This window comes from Phocoena sinus, chromosome 16 (genome assembly GCF_008692025.1).
Source record: "Phocoena sinus isolate mPhoSin1 chromosome 16, mPhoSin1.pri, whole genome shotgun sequence".
In the NCBI taxonomy this organism is placed as follows: Eukaryota; Metazoa; Chordata; class Mammalia; order Artiodactyla; family Phocoenidae; genus Phocoena; species Phocoena sinus.
This window is the reverse complement of record NC_045778.1, coordinates 18,812,129-18,832,164: the sequence shown is the minus strand read 5'-3', so window position 1 is coordinate 18,832,164 and position 20,036 is coordinate 18,812,129. Positions and strand designations below refer to the sequence as shown.

Below are 20,036 nucleotides of genomic sequence, written 5' to 3'. Positions count from 1 at the left end.
AACAGAAAAATGGCTAAATAAACTATATACTCTTTATGTAATGGAATAGTACAGCAGAATGAGAATTATTTGATCTTATAAATGAAATGATTGAAAGAAACCAAATATACAAGACTACACATTAAATTAGTTAACATGTGTTGTATATTTAACACATATGTAGATATTTTAATTATATATTAAACCCTATATATTTAATATGTGTATATATCTATCAGTATCTAGTAGAAAAAAGGGAAAACGTACTAAGAGTTTGACTGCTTGAGAATAAGTGAGAAGTGAAGAAAATATTGTCAGGGAGTATAGAAAACCTTTCAAAAACATTTAAATACTACAGTGAAGGAGGAGAGCAATCAAGATGGAGAAGTAGGAGGATACTGGGCTCACCTCCTCTCAAAGACACATCAAAACTACAACTACATGTACAGCAACTCTTGATGAAATCAACCTGGGGCCTAGTAGAACTGCTCTTCTACAACCAAAGCTATAAAGAAAGATCCACATGGAGTCTGGTAGGAAGGGAGGAGAAGTGATCTGGTTGAGACACACATTCCTAGTGGGGGACAAAGAAGAGGAGGGATATCACAGACTAGGGGATCTTCCCAGGGGTAAACATGGTTCAAGCCACATATTACTGGGATTTGACACTGGCAAGATGAGCCCCCTTAGCTGGTTTGAAAACTGGTGGGGATTACTGGAGGGCTGTAAGAAACCAAGACTCTACTCTTGAAGAATACACACACAGACTTGCTTATTCTCAGTCACAGCACAGAGGCAGCAAATTTAAAACTGCCTGGGGCTCTGTGCCCCTCAGCCTACACCAGGCTCCTACTCCAGACCCTCTTGCTTCAGTGCTGCTCCCCACTAGTGCAAGGCAACCACTGCCAACAAGAGTGCACAAACTTGGAGAGAATGGAGGCAGCTCAGACCCCGGCCCTGCCTCTGATCAGGGCAGAGGCAGCCACTCCCAACTCTCTCATCTGTCCTTGCACACACTCTGGAGGGAGCAATGATAGCTCCAGGCAGAAACCACCATCACAGGAGCATGTGTCTCTTGCCCATTTGGGAGGGGTGGGGCCAGGTCAGTGGTGTGGCATCAACCTCTCCAAAAATGATCCAGTCTTCAGCCAAGGAATACACACAGGGAAAAATGAAACAAGCACAGAAGTAGCCTCAAGTCCCTAGGTTCTGGCCATATCTGAAACCAAGTCAGAGACTGCCACCACACCCAGGAGAAACCCAGCTCTCTCAGGGCCTCAGCTCCAGCTCCTTGGGGCTCACTCCCAACCCCATTAGGGCTGTGATGGCCATTGAGCATAGGAGAAGCCACAGTGTGCACCTGGCTCAGGCTCCAGCCTCTCCAACTCTAGCCCTATATCCCAAAAAGACTTTAAGAAAACTGAAATCATATCAAGCATCTTTTCCAACCAAAGCTCTATGAGACTAGAAATCAACAACAAGAAAAAAAAAAAAAAAAACTGCTAAAAACACAAACATGGGGAGGCTAAACAATATGCTACTAAACAACCAATGGATCACTGAAGAAATCAAAGAAGAGATCAAAAAATACCTGGAGAGAAGTAAAAGCAAAACACAATGATACAAAATCTATGGGATGCAGCAAAACACAATGATACAAAATCTATGGGATGCAGCAAAAGCAGTTCTAAGAGGAAAGTTTATAGTGATACAAGACCAATTCAGGAAACAAGAAAAGTCTCCAATAAAAAAACCTAACCTTACAACTAAAGGAACAAGAAAAAGAAGAAAAAAACAAAACCCAAAGGTGGTAGAAGTAAATAAATCATGAAGCTCAGAGGAGAAATAAATGAAATACAGACTATTAAAAAAAAATCAATGAAACTAAGAGCTGATTCTTTAAAAAATAAACAAAATTGGTAAACCTTTAGTCAGACTCATCAAGAAAAATAGAGTGAGGTCCTAAATCAGTCAAATGAGAAATGGAAAAGGAGAGAAGTTATGAAAAACAGATCATATGAGATCACTAAGAACAACCATATGCCAATAAAATGGACAACCTAGAAGAAACAAATTCCTAGACATGTGCAGTCTCACAACACTGAATCAGGAAGAAATAGAAAGCATGAACACAACAATTATCAATAATGAAATGGAATCAGTAAAAAAAAAAGAAAAAAATCCCAACAAACGAAAGTCCAGGACCATATGGTTTTACAAGTGAATTCTACCAACTTTTAGAGAAGAGTTAACACCTATCTTTCTCAAACCCATTCCAAAAACTTGTAGAGGAAAGAATGCTTTCAAACTCATTCTGTGAGACAACATTAGCTTGATATCAAAATCAGACAAAGATATCACTAAAAAGAAAATTACAGGCCAGTATCACTGATGAACATAATGCAAAAATCCTCAACAAAATATCAGCAAATCAAATCCAACAATATATTAAAAGGATCATACATCATGATCAAGGGGGATTTATTCTAAGGATGCAAGGATGGTTCAATATCCACAAAAGGAACCATAAAAAAATCACATGATGCATAAAAAGCTTTTGACAAAATTCTACATCCATTCAATGTTAAAAACTCTCCACAAAGTGGGTAGAGAGTGAACATACCTCAACATAATAAAGGGCATTTATGACAAACCCACAGCTAACGCTATACTAAGTGGTGAAAAACTGACAGCATTTCCTCTAAGATCAGGAACAAGACAAGGATGCATACTATCACCACTTTTATTCAACACAGTATTGAAGTCCTGGCCACAGCAATCAGAGAAGAAAAGAAATAAAAGGCATCCAAATTGGAAGGGAAGAAGTAAAAGTGTCACTATTTGCAGGTGACATGATATACGGAATACCCTAAAGTCTCCACCAAAAAGCTGTTAGAACAAATAAAATGATTTCAGTAAAGTTGTAGGATACAAGATTAATAATACAGAAATCTTTTGATTTTCTATATACAAATAATGAGCTAGCAGAAAGAGAAGTCAAGAAAACAATCCCATTTACAGTCACATAAAAAAGTATAAAATACTTAGGAATAAATTTAACCAAAGAGCTGCAAGATCTATATTCTGAAAACTATAAGACATTGATGAAAGAAACTGAAGATGATATAAATAAATGGAACTATCCCATGTTTATGAATTGGAAAAATGAATATTGTTAAAAATATTCATACTACCCAAAGCAATCTATAGATTTAATACAATCCCTATCAAAATACCCACAACATTTTGCACAGAGCTAGAACAAATAATCCTGAAATTTATTTGGAACTACAAAAGACCTCACATAGCCAAAGCAATCTTGAGACAAAAGAAGAAAGCTGCAAGTTATCATGCTTCCTGACTTCAGACTATACTACAAAGCTACAGCAGTCAAAACAGTGCAGTACTGGCACAAAAACACACATAGATCAATGGAACAGAATAGAGAGCCCAAAAATAAACTCATGAACTTATGGACAATTAATCTATGACAAAGGAGGCAAAAATATACAACAGGGAAAGAAAGTCTCTTCAAGAAGTGGTGCTGGGAAAACTGGACGCTACATGTAAAAGAATGAAATTGCAAAAACAGAAACAGACCCACAGACTTAGAAAACAAACTTATGGTTACCAAAGGGAAAAGGTGGTGGGGAGGGATAAATTAGGAGGTTGGGATTAATATATGCACACTACTATATATAAAATAAGTAATCAACAAGGACCTACTGTATAGCACAGGGAACTCTACTCAAAATTCTGTAATAAGCTATATGGGAAAAGAATCTGAAAAAGAATAGATATATGTATAACTGAATCACTTTGCTGTACAGCTGAAACTAACAACATTGTAAATCAACTATATTTCAATATAAAATAAATTTTTTTTAAAGTATGGAATTATAACATTTTCTCACACCATATACAGAAATAAATTCAAAATGGATTAAAGACCTAACATAAGACCTGAAACCGTAAAACTCCTAAAACAAGACATAGGCAGTATACTTTTTGACATAAGCCTTAGATGTATTTTTTTGGATCTGTGTCCTCAGGCAAGATAAACAAAAGCAAAAATAAACAAATGGGACCTAATCAAACTTAAAAACTTTTGCACAGTAAAGGAAGCCAACGATACAATGAAAACACAACCAACTGAATTGGAGAAGATATCTGCAAGAGATGTGTCATATAAGAGGTTAATTTCCAAAACAACTAAACATCTCATACAGTTCAGTATCCAGAAAACAAACAATCCATATTAAAAAATGGGCAGAAGATCTGAATAGACATTTTACAAAGAAGATATACCAATGGCAAACAGGCACATGAAAAGATGCTCAACATTTCTAATCATCAGGGAAATGCAAATCAAGACCACAATGAGATATCACCTCACACTGGTCAGAATGGCTACCATCAAAAAGACGAGACATGATAAATGTTGGTGAGTATGTAGAGAAAGAGAACCCTAGTTCAATGTTATTGGGAATGTAAATTGGTTTGTGGAAAACAGTAAGGAGGCTCCTCAAAAAATTAAAAATAGAACTACCACATGATCCAGCAGTTCCACTCCTGGATATATATCCAAAGAAAATGAAAACATTAATTTGAAAAGATACATGCAGCCCAGTGTTCAGAGCAGCATTATTTACAGTAGCCAAGATATGGAAGCAACTAAACATCTATCAAAAGATAAATGGATAAAGTAGATGTGGTGTGTGTGTGTGTGTGTGTGTGTCAGAAAAACAGAACATTACTCAGCCATAAAAAAGAATGAGATTTTGTCATTTGCAATAACATGGATGGACCTGTACCATATTATGCTTAGTGAAGTCAGTCAGACAGAGAAAGACAAACACTGTATTTTTTCACTTATAGGTGGAATCTAAAAATACAACATATGTCAGTATAACAAAACAGAAACAGACTCACAGATATAAACTAGTGATTAACAGTGGGGAGACACAAGATAGGGGTATGGGATTAAGAGATACAAACTGCTATGTATGAATAAATAAGATACAGTATGTAATAATGTACAGCACAGGGAATATAGCCAATATGTTGTAAAAGCTTTAAATGTATTACGGTCTATATCACTGTGCTGTACACCTGAAACTAACATTGTAAATCAACTATACTTCAATAAAAATATAAAAAATAAACAAATACTACAGTGAAAAAGCCAATAGAAAGGAACAGAATGAAGATGCATTGGTAGAAAATAATTAGTAATTGTGCAAAATCTCCAAGAAGGCAGAGAGGGAATAGAATCTAGGGTATAATTACAAGTATCACTTATAGAGAGAAAAAGAGATAACTTTCATTTTAATAAAAATGGACAAGAATTAAGGACAAGTTCAGGCAGTTTCATTTTGCTGCTTCTGTTTTTGTTACTATTTTGTTGTCTGCTTGCTTTCTTGTTTGTTGTATATTTTAAGTGAAGTAATCTGCAGAACAAGTGAGAATGTGAGGTGACAAAGGTTTGATTAGAGTGGAAGTTTGAAACAGTGTTTGGGTAGAATGGGTGCAATAATTGGCTAAAGACACAAAAGCATTGTCTGTCAGCTTCAGCTTGGTGGCCACCAATTTATCTAGAAACCCATCTGGCCAATGAGGGGATTCTCTAAGAGAGAGTAACCTATGGATCAGTGCTGGGAACATGAACCTCTTCTACTTGTTGGTTGTAGCAGACAGAAGCAAGCTAAGCAATGTTTACTACTGCAACTAGAGGGGTTAAAATGGTAGAATGATGATGATCAAGACAGGTGGAAAAATAGTGTGAGGAATGTGAAAAGGTCTATGAAATGGAAGTCCTTACATGGATTGGAGAACGGATGCTCTTTGGATCTTTAGCTTCACACAACCTAGTTTTTCCTTACCTATGGTCATGCAAGAGATGAGTGTACGATCTAGGACCAACAACGGTGCTTTCTTACTCTTAGCACAGACTCCTTGCAACGTCATTAAGATGTCAGGTTGAGTATTATCAGTAGGTGTCTGTGAAAAGGGCAGAAAAGAACTCAGAGCGCTGCCTGATGCTGGAGAGAACGGCACAGGCTGAAACACAGAAGGTCAGAGAACCATGCCAAACCCAGCCCCTCCTGCTAGCACTACTTAGTAAAGAGTCTGTGTAACTAGTAGCTGGGGTAAAATTGTTATAGAAAATTAGTTCTTCAGCTAATCATCTGCCTTTAAGCCAACATGACTATAGGATAGCTAATCACTAACATTACCAATAGTATTTCCAAAACAGGCCATTTCAGATAGAATTAAAAAGCATTCTGAGTAGCCACCTGAATTGGTGTTATGTTTTTTATTATTTCCTTTTAAGATGACATAAAACGTTTTTGGCCTGGAAGATGTGCTTTAGAAAACAATAAGATCTGAAAATTGCTTTTTGACGGGACAATATATTACAACTGAATACATGTCATATTTCACTCCATGTATGGCCCTTTCAGCAGTGTTAAATTTCTTTAGTTATTCCATACATTGATTTTCCCCCTTTCAACTTAAGTTGTCCTTTTCTGTTGTCATGATCTGATGGAGAGCTGGCAAAGGACAAATTTACAAGATGAATCCTATCAGTGGCCCGCTGGAATAACTCTTCATATTCAAGGAAGGTGCCACCTTCTCAATTTAATTATAAGCTTGACAATTTCAATTTGGATGTATAACTCCATTTTGACTAGCCTTAACAACGCCCCTTGTTTGATTTTCCCATTAAGCCAGGCTGCCTCTTTAACATTTTTGAATGCAACCAAAAAAGGAGAATGTTTTCAGTACAGGTCATTCTTCTAAAAATCTGTTCAGAAACAAAAGGATGTGTTAAGCACGTATTTGGATAAAATTAGGTCCTCAAGAAAAAAGTTCAGGGTGGATACTAAAAACATGTTGAATTAGATGATGTATTTTTGCTAACAAATGTGTATTTAAATATTTCCTAGGGTGTACAACTACCATTATTAGATCAGTCGTAAGTTAGAAAGACTGTAACAGTGTTTACTTTTAAGAAATATTTAAGCTGTCACTTGTTATCTACCAACACACATATGTAATGCCCTTTAACGTTACCTATGTTAACCTTATTTCCAAATACTTTAACTGAGCATTTTAAAACTAAGTACGGGTTAACAAGCAACTCCAGGGTCTGGGGACAAAATCCTGGTTTCTAGTGCAAAACCAAGGCAAACAAATTTATTTAATTTTGTTTGAGAATCAGAAAAAAAAAGTTTTCTTTGTATTTACAGTATGACACATTTTAAAGATGAAGTAAATGTTATACAATTCCATGTCCTAGAAACTATAGTATGATTTGTTTATGGTTTATCTTTGCCTTATTGATATGTTTACTGAGATCTACATTTTAAAATTTTAAAGGGTTTTGTTAGAAAATATCTTTAATCTCAAAGTCTTCAAACTCTTTGGGGCTTATGAGGATGACTGAGTATTTCTACTTACTATTTCAAAAACATGCTGCTTGGAAAATAATGGAGTATAAATATTATCAGACTACCATCCTAACAAAATACACTGGCAAGTAAGATACCCTCATTTTTCTTAGTACCAACATGCATACAAAAATTCTATAACCTTTCTAAAAACAGTTATTGAATAGTCATTTTTTTTTATTTTAGACATTGTATTAATGTTGGTGCAATTTCTTCAACTATACAATATCTGAAAATAAATACACATTGCAAGTGACATATTACTGAGAGGCAGTGTTGTGTAATGGGTAAAAGTACCAGGTACTTGAACAACACTGCCTTGGCTCCAATTCCAACTCTACCATTTAACAGCTGTGTCGCCTTGAGATAGCTACCAAACCTAGTTCCTTTGTTTCCTCATATTTAAGATGGAGATAATAATAGTACTTACCTCATAGGATTGCTGTGAGTTAATTTATGTCAACTGTTTAGAACAGCACCAACACATAGGAGGCACACAACAGATATTAGCAATTATTATAAGCTGTTATACTTGGAGCCAAACCGCACACATTTGCCTTTCAAGTACTACTTTTGTGCAGGTGCTACATCCACCAGGGGTCTTTAAGTTCAGGTAAACATTGAGACTTACAAGAATATCATAGGCTACCTTGGCACCAGTTTACCTAGAAGGTTATAGGACAGGAAATATATTTCTCCAGGCAACACCAGGCTTTTCTCTCCACAGGAGTCCCAGCAACTGTAGTTGCCATGGCACTTCACACAGGGGTTGGGGAGCTATCTATGCTTTCCCCAGGTGACAGCCCAGGTGCAAGGGTATGGGATCTACATCAGTGGGAGTTAGCAACCTCATGCAAAACACATTTCTGACAAAGGTCTTGTACCCAGAATGTGGAGAGTTAGAGTAGTATAGTACAAGACATTCTGGTGTTCTGACATAACGTAGATAAGGAACTTACAAAATTAAAAGAAGGAATAATCAGCATGTCTTTCTTGGATATTCCTCTTAACTATCAATAATTACAGTAAGATCTGAACAAAGATTTGCCAGCGAACATTCCACTCTGATGTAGTTGTTGAGGACTTTTATCACAGGTATTTAACTTCGAGTTTTGTAAAAAGATCCAGCCATTTTATGTATACATGAACAAAATTTTGACATTTTATGAGCGAAAAGAACATACCTTTTATTGTTGTTCTAACCCTTTTCCACAACAAAGGCTTGCAGACACATGTCTAACTAGGACCAAGCCTTTTGTCTGAACACATTCTTAAGAACTGGACAGATCTGTACTGTAGCTTAACTGAAATCACAGATTACATACCACAAAGCACAAAAGAGACATTACCATAAAATGAACTAAGATCTGTCGAGTGACAATATCGAGGAGGACTCTATTTAGATGGTCTTAATTTGGATTATTTGCAAAATACACCTTGCAGTTAGAGCTAACACTGGGCATCGTCTCTATATTCATGTAGATCCTCAAAAAAAAAAAGAGGCAGAACTTATGAACTATGTCCGATTTACTTTTGAACACAGACAATACCGAAGATCTTATTGTGACATTAATAGACCCATGAGTTCAGTTATTTTGAAACCACATCAGTATTGTAGACTAAGCACACGTCACTACCATAAGAAGGATGGCTATATTCCTATTGACCGTGGTAGGAGAACAGACTTCCACTTTACATAGATCACAGGCCTTTAATTTGGATCAAGGTCGTCTTTATTTTTTTTAACCTCATCCACTTTTATGGAAAGAAGGCAACAGGAAGCTGCTTATAGGTACCTGCATGCAAATATTTACATATAACCTTAGGAGGTTTCAGGGCCTTAGAAGCCATTTCATTTCTCAGTTGATACCCTGATCAAAAACTCTTCATCCAAATCAGAGAGGATTGTTACCAGATGTTAGGAAAAATAGCTCGTTTTATGGCAAACATTTCAAGTTACATTTACGTAGAAGCCTTTTCAGTTGATGAAAGTGATTTGTAACGGTAAGAGAATTTTTGGACCTGAGTTTTATCGTCTGATTGGTTTACTCTACCAGGCCTTTTGAGTGAGATAACATTCTCGCTCGCACAGGTACACTTGTGAAATTCAGAAAACTTTGTTCAAGAAATTGAACACAGAGATCCCAAAGTGGTACATTAGCCTACTCAAATATGCTTTGTTTCCACAAAGGGAATTCTTTTGAATTCTTCCCTTGGAGGATTTTTCATTAAACTAAGCCTGGTAAGAGGACTTATAATACTTTTTGGAGACATGAAATTGTGCAGTTATTCTCTATGAGTAGGCCTGAGGCACTGCTTAGGCCTCAAACAAAATTCCCTACCATTTGCTTGGCTTGTCTGTGCCCCTTGCTTGTGTGGCCTGTGATTTGGCTAATAGCAAAAAGTCAGGCCTCTTAGGGCATATAGCTCTTGGACCTCAAAGATCCTCATAGAATGTCTTACAAGCTTTCCTCATGAAATAACAGTATTCTTGCAGCAATTGTCCTAATCTGTCTGCAGAACTAGTTTTCATGCTCTCCTAGAGGGATAATTTGTCCTGTGGTTTTCTTCAGTCTACTGGAGGACAAATCCTACTACAGTCATTTAGGATTTTTAAATAAAAAGATTTGTCAGAGGCCAGAATAAGAAACCACAATGGCACAGACGGGGCTTTGCTGATTCAGTGAGGAAAGAAGACAAGTCAATTTCCACATTTTAAGTCATGAATTTAACTTAAACCTCCTTTCAAGACTATAGGTTTATGTATAAAACCCACTTGTATGGGTGGGTTCATTTGCTTCAAAAGCAAATGAAATAAATACAGTCTATACGTGACAAGATTACAGAGCCAAAAGGAGAAGAGAATGTAAGTTTTACGGTGGAAGGCCAGAGGCCCTGGTGAAATCTTGAATGACAGCAGGTCCCTAGGACCTTCTTCTCCAGAAGACTTAATGGCAGCACAGAGCCCTGAGAATACACCAAATAGTTTCATGTTTCAAAGAGAGTACCAAGGATCCTCAATACTATTCAGGTTCATTCATCACTTAGAAAAACTTTCTTCTTACTACAGTGAGATTGGAAACGACTTTCAGAATCTAACTAGTCCTAGGAGGTCTTTAATGAAAATTGCTAATTATTAAACAGCAGATTTTAGCGTGCAGTTTGTCCACAGTGTAACATTAATTACAAAGTGTGTTAGTCTATTCAAAGTCTTTTTTTTTTAAGTTGTGTACAGATTCAGAAGTTCTAAGTGTTCTGTGAAATACATGTGAGTGCTTCATGAAATCCTGTTTGTCATTCCTGACACATACAAAGATTTTACATTTCTGGCTTCAATAAGTAAAAAGACTCAAAGATGTGTAGTTTTCAAGTATTACTGCCTTTCAAATTACATATTTTTTGGTGTTACCTTTTTACGGATTTCAGGGTTAGCCTATAATGGGGCTAATTAAATTTTTCACTGAGGAAACAGCCAGCTAGACCACTGCCCCAGGCACATAACCTGAGCTTACTACTTTCCTTCGCTCATTTATTCTGTGTGAGATGAGATTCCTCGAACTGCAAACTGAGTAGAGTACTCAGGCCAGTCAGCTGCTGATGGATTTCAGTAACTACAGAGGCAGTGTTTGAGCCTCACCCTGACAGCACACATCACAGCCAGGTGACAGTGGAAGCACATCTTCCTGTGTGAGTTGGCTGTGGGTGACAATCTGCCAGACTAAAATAATGGAAGAGGCATTATTTATATAAAAATGAACCAACTGGGCTTAGCTCTAAAGTATTTTGCAAGATCCTAAGACTATCACCTCATTTTGCCCTGAGATGGTTTTAGTGAACAACCCAGAAAACATAACAACAATTCCAAAATAGAATCATGTGGGAAAAGGTGTCTTTTAGTAATTTCATTGGTATATCTTTATAATTAAGCAATTTTGTCAGCCTTCCCAAGAAACAAAGGAAATAATTAATAACGACTATGTGGCAGTCTACTAGGCTCTTCACACATGTTATTTAATTTCAGTAAGTACTCTTTTCCTATTTTATATCTGAGGAAACTAGGAGAAAACAGTTAAATGATTTGTTTATGTTACTAAATGGCAGGCAGATCTGGAATTTAAACCAACTTTGACTGAAAAGATCTGTTTTAATACACTGCCTGACAGGTGTAAGAATTACGTGTTTTTAAAGAAGAGACTCTTGTAGGTGGAATTATTTGGGAAATATTCATGAAAATGAGTGGTATACATGCATGTGTATATGCATATGTGTGTATGCTATTTATCGTAGACTGTGAATTCCCTGAGAAGGTTTTTCAGTTGTTGTTTTATTAAGTTACTTATATATGATATAGCTTTTACTGCAGACAGTCGTTTCTTACAAAAGGGGTGAACATTAACCCTGGAAGTATGGAGATCCATTACAAAGAAAGCAGTGACCATCTGGTTCTTATGGTATGATATAGAAGGTACAGAACTGATTTCACTGAAAACCAAGAAAAAGAAATCTAAGCTATCATCTTAGAAAATAGAATATGGAACTACTTATGCATCAGATGACTAGATAAATGATTAAAACTAGATTGATGTGATAATTTACCTAGGTGTATAAAATGAGGAATAACTCATTCGTTTCTGGGATAAAAACAAAGTGGCACATTTCATTTTCTGTAACATTAAATCTCTTTAAACTCCTGATTACATTCTCTGAATAATAGTTTGTTTTTTTGGTTTTTTCCTACAGTTGGACAGTGTCACCTCCCTGATCCAAGCAGCCAAAAATTTAATGAATGCTGTAGTGCAAACAGTGAAAATGTCTTACATTGCCTCAACCAAGATCATCCGAATTCAGAGTCCTGCTGGGCCCCGGCACCCAGTTGTTATGTGGAGAATGAAGGCTCCTGCAAAAAAACCCTTGATTAAAAGAGAGAAACCAGAGGAAACGTACGCAGCTGTCAGACGAGGCTCAGCAAAGAAAAAAATCCACCCAGTGCAAGTGATGAGTGAATTCAGAGGAAGACGTATCTACTGAAACCACTATTCTCCTCCAGGGTTTATATGACAAAGTCCGGGCTAAACACACTGCTTTCTTTTTACACTTCATTAGTTCTGTAAGTTCACTTAGAATTTAACCCACAAATAATGTAAAACACTGCAAGCCTAACCAACATGAGCGACGTATATTGGGGATCATGCCATTGTCATTTCTGCATGGCCAGCACCTAATAAGGAATCAACAGATGCTTTTTGAATGAATGAAATCTTCAGGGTCATTCAGCCTCTCCCATCACGGAGAATCTTACATTCATTACTAAATGAACACAGGAGACTCAAATGAGCCCTGTTCACCTGTAACAGCTTAAGTGTACTCACCCTCTTCATTTTAAATGAAAATAGCGATATGAGCTCTTGACTTGGTTTTCAACGGAAACAAAAGATTTCATAAAATACTCTCCCATTTAATCTCCATACTTCCTTTATCTGATGTAACCTGACAGACACGTGTGATTCCTTCTACAGGAAAAAAAAAAAAAAATCACTCTCTAGATATCTGTAACAATTGTTGTCAACTGATTGGGCTAATATCCATCAGAAACTAACCAAGCTTGAGCAATCAAGTTACTTTCTGGATTTTCAAGGTCCGCCTTAATTATTTATGAAACAATTTATTAACATTATAAAGTTTACAGTGAGTTTTCATGCCACAAGTGTGCGTTTCAGGACTCGACTGTGTTCTGCTGTTCTGCACGTTGAGTTCTGGATTTAAAAAGGCCCACCAGAATACTACATATATGGAGGAAGAGTTATCATCCATTGGGGAAATGGGCATTTAACTCTATCCCCAAACGAGTTATGACTGCTAACAGAAATGCAAGGAGTTCTGCATGACTCCGTCTGTATCACCTTGCAAGTGTAATTAAAAGGAAAAGGCCAGCTTGAAAAATATTTTGTCATTGAGTAAAATATAACAAAAAATGTGTGTGGTACCGCTGAACTCTGAAGTAGAGTTTAGTGGCAATGAAGCTGGAGTGATTTTAATAACATTTTTTAAAATAAAAGTCTGAGGTCATTTTATAACTGCAATCAATGTGCTGGTGCCGAATTGAGTTCATAGTGCACTTTATAATAGTTTCAGAGTCTAGTGCGTTGCTCTCTCTTTCTACTTCTGTCTGTCTCTGGAGGAGTTAAGTTTCAGTTTTACCTTTTCTCATGCATAGAGTTCCCATTCACAGGATTATAACATGAATTTCCTATTCTACTTTATCAAAGTTATACCCACATCCTAACTTCACTTTGTAAAACATTTCCATCAATGAACTGTTTCAACAGCCATGTCATCTTAGTTTGACTAGGTAAAGCTTAAACATGCAACATCAGTTGATGTTAGGAGGGCCAGTCTGGGTAAAAGAATGTGTGAAACATAAGAAGGCATAAAGGTTGAGAGCGTGATGTGTGCGGTATGTTGAACAAAATGGTATGGGAAATGTTGAACAAAATGGTATGGGAAAGGGATTTAATCGGTCAATATGTTAATATATTATGGGGAAAATGTAAACTTTTTTCATTGTAATACGTTATATTGTTCTTCCAAAATGCTAGGTTACCTGGGCTAAGTATTGATACATACACTTTCTAAGAGTGAAAGCAATACGCTCCTGCCTCTCTTGCAGTGTGCACTGGCCCACGGTCAATATTATTCTGGACAGAGTCCACTCCCTCAAAGAAAAGGCAGTGCAGAAAGGAATTAGAGAATCCAGATAATTATATTGTCCAGGACTAGCTAGCTAACTGAGGCAAAACAGGGAATTTCTTTTGTTGACATGCTACCATCATTTTCTGTTCTAAGATAGACGTTACAAGAGTTACATCTATGACACTTCCTTTTGTCAGGTAGAAGTAAGAATTTACAATTTAGTTGAGAAAATAATTTCTTAAAAAATTACCAAACTACTAGTATATCTATTTTAGTTCCTAAAGCCACATGTTCAAGAATCGTAAGAGTCTCATTTACAAAATCTAATGTCTGTTTAATTCTACATCAGCTTTCCACAGGTTAGAGTTTAGAATGCAGCGCTGGATGCCAAAAGAACATAACTAATTTGAAATTATACACTTATCAAATAACCTCTGTATCTATCTTAAGAAAAGGACTCTTTAAAAATGAGATGTGAACAGGTCCTCCTCTTCAAAGTAGAGGGATTTCCAGCTTAGCTCAAAGCAAACAACTATAATTAAGCAAAACTTAATTAAAAAAAAAAAAACATTAACTTGGAGAATGTCCCAGGAGTAAAGTCTGGTGCAATAATCAAAGGTGCAATAAGAACAAGATGTACAGAGCTGAGAAGGACATCTGTCCACCTGACTCAATTCCTGCAGTGGGCAGCATTTCAGGATTTAATTCAATTCAAACCCGCTAATAGTATAATACTTAGAAGAAAAATTAGCAGCAAATATATTAACAAATCCTCCCATTATAAAACATAGTTAAATGAATCTAATCAGTAAGTATGAAGGTGGTGTATATATTTATAACTGAGCCCTTCTTCTGGCAGGGGAATGACAGAAATTTCTTAATGAGAGTGATTGCTTGGTGGCCCATCTATGCATCTTTTGAAATTGCATCACAGAGATTGGTGCTTCTTCTAATGATACTTTTGCTTTATCTTGCTAATCAAAACTCACCTTTCTCTTTTAGTGAAATTGAGTTATGTTAATTTATGAAGGAAAAATCATCTTTGGGAGGGAGGAGAGGGTTTATATCACCTTTGAAGGACAGCAGTTCCGTCCTGGTTAGCCACCAGCATCACTGGCAAACATTAGACTGAAATCAGAATGGTAAGTTAGAAAATATCTGTGAATCCACTCAAGATTTTTTAGTTAGGAAAACTGGAAGGTTTCCATTAAATAGGAAAGGTGATAAATATAAATCTTTCCCTTTTACTTATCACAAGTGGAAATTAATGGCTTAAAATATTTCCTTCTTTCTAATGGACTAAATGAATGAGTCTGGAAAAAATTCAAACACTAAACTTCTAAGGAAATTTGTTAATTATTCCCTTTCTGCTTGTCCTATGACATGAACGAAAACTGTGAATGTATTAGAAAATACAATATTCTTAAAATTGCCTTCTGGTCTTTGCAAATCTCTGAATTTATCAGTATTAAGATAACATATACGTTCCCCATAAAATTCCTTCTGTATGAGGGGTAAGTACCTCCACAACTCTATAGAAAGGCCCGTGTCGTCAGGCTGACATCCTTGCACACTTAACATCTTCAGAGAGGTCAGTTTTCAAGTCAGAGTAAAGCAAGATATTTAAAATTGTGAGCACACCGTTAAGTGCCCAATCTGGGCCTCAAACCTAATAATTAGTGCTCCTCAAATTTAATGAGTGGCTGAAAAGACTAATGTCTGACAACAGAGAAAGTATTTCCAGTGACTTCCTACACCTTCACATTCAGGGTGGTCTTTTCATCTCACCATCCCTGAGCTCCGTATCTTCCTATAAACTGCTGACAGTTTACTACCAGAATGATGCAGCAGGCCTGCTCATCCCAATCAGTTACCCCCAAATAATGTCCTTCCCTCTTAGTTCAAAATCTCTCTCGCTCATCTCTCATCCCCTTAGGAGACCATCCCACATATCAACTGATTAATACATTCTGTAGCATTCTAGTTAAAAGTATTAATTTTAATTCCCAATGCCATTATCTTTTTTCTTTTTTTCTTTCTATTCCAGAAAACATTCTTATCTTTTTCGGTGTCAAATGAACACTTCCATGCTAGGCACTGTGGTTCCCATGGATACATATTTCTGTACAGTGGCAGAATGAGTAGAGTGAGATCGAGACTTTTCCTGGTGGTATTTACCTTTCTCTAGTGAAGTCCTTGCAGAGCTGCCAGCCTGTTTCATCTTCATTGTAAGTAATTCTCTAGGTTAGCAAAGCAAGCGCCAGAATATCAAGTTAAATAAAATCTGTACTTTTGTCTGCCTGTCTTTTGTTAAGACAGGCTGCTTATTGCATATTTAGGTATCAAACAGCCATTTTTCTTTTTGGAAAGTCAGAAATACTTCTGTTTGACTGCATCAGAAAATTTAGGGGCATCCAGTTAAAAGACTGTAACTTCCATATTATTTTAATAATTCTTTTTAAGGCAACTAGAAAAAGGTCTGCAACCTTAAAAATGTATATTTACCATTTTCATTTATATGTCACATACCAGAAAACAACACTTAATCGGACAAAAACCCTATAGCATTTTTTGTCGTAACTCTTTCCCTATCATTATAATATCTTTAATATTAGTAAATATTTTGCATGTTACTGCCAAATAAACAAGCCAGGCCTAATGACAGAAGAGTCTACACACAAAGTAGTTTCAAGTTTTCATTTTGGTTCTTTGGGTCTATTAGGATAGAAAAATGTGGATGTTACTAAAACCAGGTGTGTGCAACTAAAGAGGTAATCAAGGTTTTAACACTCTCCTAGACATCTGAAAGAGAGAAGGATTAAAATTTTTAATGCATTCTTTTGCCGTTTTAACTAATTTACATGAACAAGAAACATTTTCTATTAAAGCAAAAGAAAGAATAATTTCCTATATTAATCATTTTACATGTGAATTTTCTTCCCCTACCAAGATAGACAGGACTTATTCCTGAACACTTCAAAAGAAGATTATACTAACGGAGAGAACCGCTTGCAAATGGAACCCAACCTTACCAGAATCCCACCTACAGATAATAGATGGTTTGTAGGGCTGGCCTTTATGTAGATCCTGGGATGAGATGTTTCATGGCTGCAGGCTGGCTTCTAGAATCCAACAGTCCCCACTGGTTTAGGAGAACAAAACCCAAGGAATGAACTTCAAAATGAATTTAACAAGTTGGAGGGGGAAAAAAGCAGTAAATACAGAGCAGTTCTAAAAGAAAGTGGGTAAGAAAGTGACAGAGGTAGAGGAGGGAATAAGAAAGGTAGCTGCAGAAGCAGGTAACTTTTATACCAGAGGGAGGAAGAGTTTTGAGTTCTGTGACGATTAGGCAGCCTTCTCCTGAGGAAGATTTTAAGGATAGGATAGGGCACTTATCTTCGGCAGTTTGGGTGAAGTCGTGTCAGGGCAGAGGACAAACTATATAACTTCTGAGGATCATTTAGTGATATTGTTTGCAAGATGAGAAATTGAAATTCAGCCAATTTTTTAGCATGTTGGTGGGTGAAATTCTCCCCAGTATCAGAGTTAATCGGGATATTATATATTTAACAAATATCTTCTGAGCAACTTTGCTGTTCCAGGCACTGCTCTAGGTTCTTAGGATATACCAGATAACAAAACAAACAGTGATTCTTGCCCTTATGGGCAGACTCTGTGTTGAATGCTATTACCTTATTTAATTTTTTCAATAACCCTAGGAGATAAACATTATCAGCTCTATTCCTTAGGAAAAGAAACTAAGGAGACGGATCTTGCTTGAAAACTCACTGGCCTTAAAATTTGGTTGCACTCTAGAGTCTGAACTTTTAGCCACCACACCATCCAGATTTCCTGGAAAATGGGATTGGAGTTTTTAGTTGAAAATGAGATGCACATTTCAAATGCTGGCTGGCTTCCTATGTAAAAGCAAAAGGATCAAAACTTAAATATATATGGTATATAAATCCATGCCTACATCACTCAAAGCAAACAAAAAGCAGGTACATAAGTAATTAGCTGAATGTTATAACCTCTAATAATTGAATAAAAATATCAGATATATGAGGAGTGAATATTTCATCTACGTGATCTGAAATCAGATGAAAACACCAAATTACTTTCACTTCCACAGAGGTGAAATCTTCCATGGAGATGCCTGTTTAAAATCCATCTTTAGCATTGACTGGTGAAAACAATTTGTTGACACCATTTCTTTCCTTCTTTACTGCTAATGTGTGTTTAAAATTATATATCCCAGGGAGGATGGGCCAAGGATTATTGAAATAAGCTAAAGTTTCTTTGTATTCCACACTGACTGAACCATAGGAAATGTATGTTTCCTTCTTTATAGAGGTAACAATGTATACAGTATGTGTCTGACTGTAAGCAAATTTAGTCCTTTAACTTTACATGGTCCTTCTAGGATCCTAGAGACAACTGAAGTCTAGACTCTCCCTCTTGCCCATGTTGCTGGATAGACCTCCCTATCTCAGGCCTGGGGTAGTTAAATGACTTTCTAATCTTTCTTAAAGTAGGGCCAGAAATGTTTCCTTAAACTGGGAATGTATTTATTTGGGGTCTTCAGTTTTGGGTACCTGGCAGTCATGATGGTGCCTGCTGCCAACTGTCATAAAAGGAAGCTCTGGAGGGAAACTCTGAAAGAGGCTCAGATTTCTAACAACCATCTCTAAAAATCTCTTCAATGTAGGATATATACAACAGCCACTTAAATGGTATTAGCAGAATACTAATTCTACTTAGGTCCTGTGTTTTCATTCCAAATGAGGTATTTTTTAGTTATAAAGTTTTCTTTCCTTTGCATTTTCAAGAAGAATGCTTATTTTTTGTTCTGGGTATTTGGTCTTAAAGATACGTAGCATCTCTAAACATCTTAAAGCCCCCTTTCAATAATTATATCAATAGTTCAAAGCCGGCAGATTACTTTTTCTATTCAGACAACCATGTATTATGTAGTCCCAGGCCAGCCCTCAACATGTCCATCAGTTTCCCATCTTTATGAATTATCTGAACCTCTCTGTGATACTCAGTGATAGTCTAGCTAAGACTGACAAGTCTGGGCTTCTAACATCAAATCTGGATTGGAGTGTTTATTCATAAGGCAAAGGGGCAAGTCTGAGAGGTTAGTTCACACTCTCAGTTACACAGAACTTTTCTTTTTCCTTAAGCTTTAAACATAAAATTAATTTTGAAAATACTGTAGAGATAGTATTCCATTGCTTGCTGAATCTTATACCATTATAACTCTATTTTTATGTGCTGGTATACAGTGAGATATAAATATGAGAATTTCAGCAGCTGTCTTGCAGGGTTAAGCTGTGCTTCTGACTGATTTTGAAAATTGTCCTTGTGTGGTAAAATTCCTCCAAAGAAAATTTCATTGGCCCTGAATGACAGCATAATAATTTTTCTTTGATATCCATGACTAACAACTCCCTGAAAACAGAAGTAGACATATGTTATGCCCAACTTAGTACCTAATAGTTGGGACTTTAAAAAACAAAACAAAATTTTCTTGAGCAAGTTTTCGGGTGATTAAATATGAATTAAAACTTCCAGTGAAAGATTTCCAGATGCCCCTGCTTTCCATTTTGATTATGTTTTAGTTCCATACTGACTTGGCAAAAAAAAAAAAAAAAAAATTCACTTACTTTACCTTATGTACTTTTACAGGCAACAACTTTGACATTTTAAACTTAGTGACATTTCTGAAGGTAGCATGCACATTGTAAATCAGGATGAAGGGAGATTTAAGCTGACAGCCTGAGATTAAATAAAAGCAAGCAGTTGATAATAGTCATGTTTATTGGAGCAATATCTTGAGAACTTAAGTTTAGTGGCATTTGAGGTGTTTCAAACTATCAGTACCTTGGCTTCTACACCTCACCCTGCTCT

General features: G+C 36.4%; 1 protein-coding gene across 1 annotated transcript in view; it reads left to right on the top strand.

The window, feature by feature from the left end:
- CTNNA3 (catenin alpha 3) overlaps window positions 1–12,809 on the top strand; it is a 1,597,197-nt gene extending 1,584,388 nt beyond the window's left edge. The window contains exon 18 of the mRNA XM_032609210.1: window positions 12,174–12,809. Within this exon, the coding sequence (XP_032465101.1) occupies window positions 12,174–12,461 (288 nt within the window). The 3' untranslated portion in view covers window positions 12,462–12,809. The remainder of the gene's footprint in view (window positions 1–12,173) is intronic.
- Window positions 12,810–20,036: the final 7,227 nt, after the last annotated feature.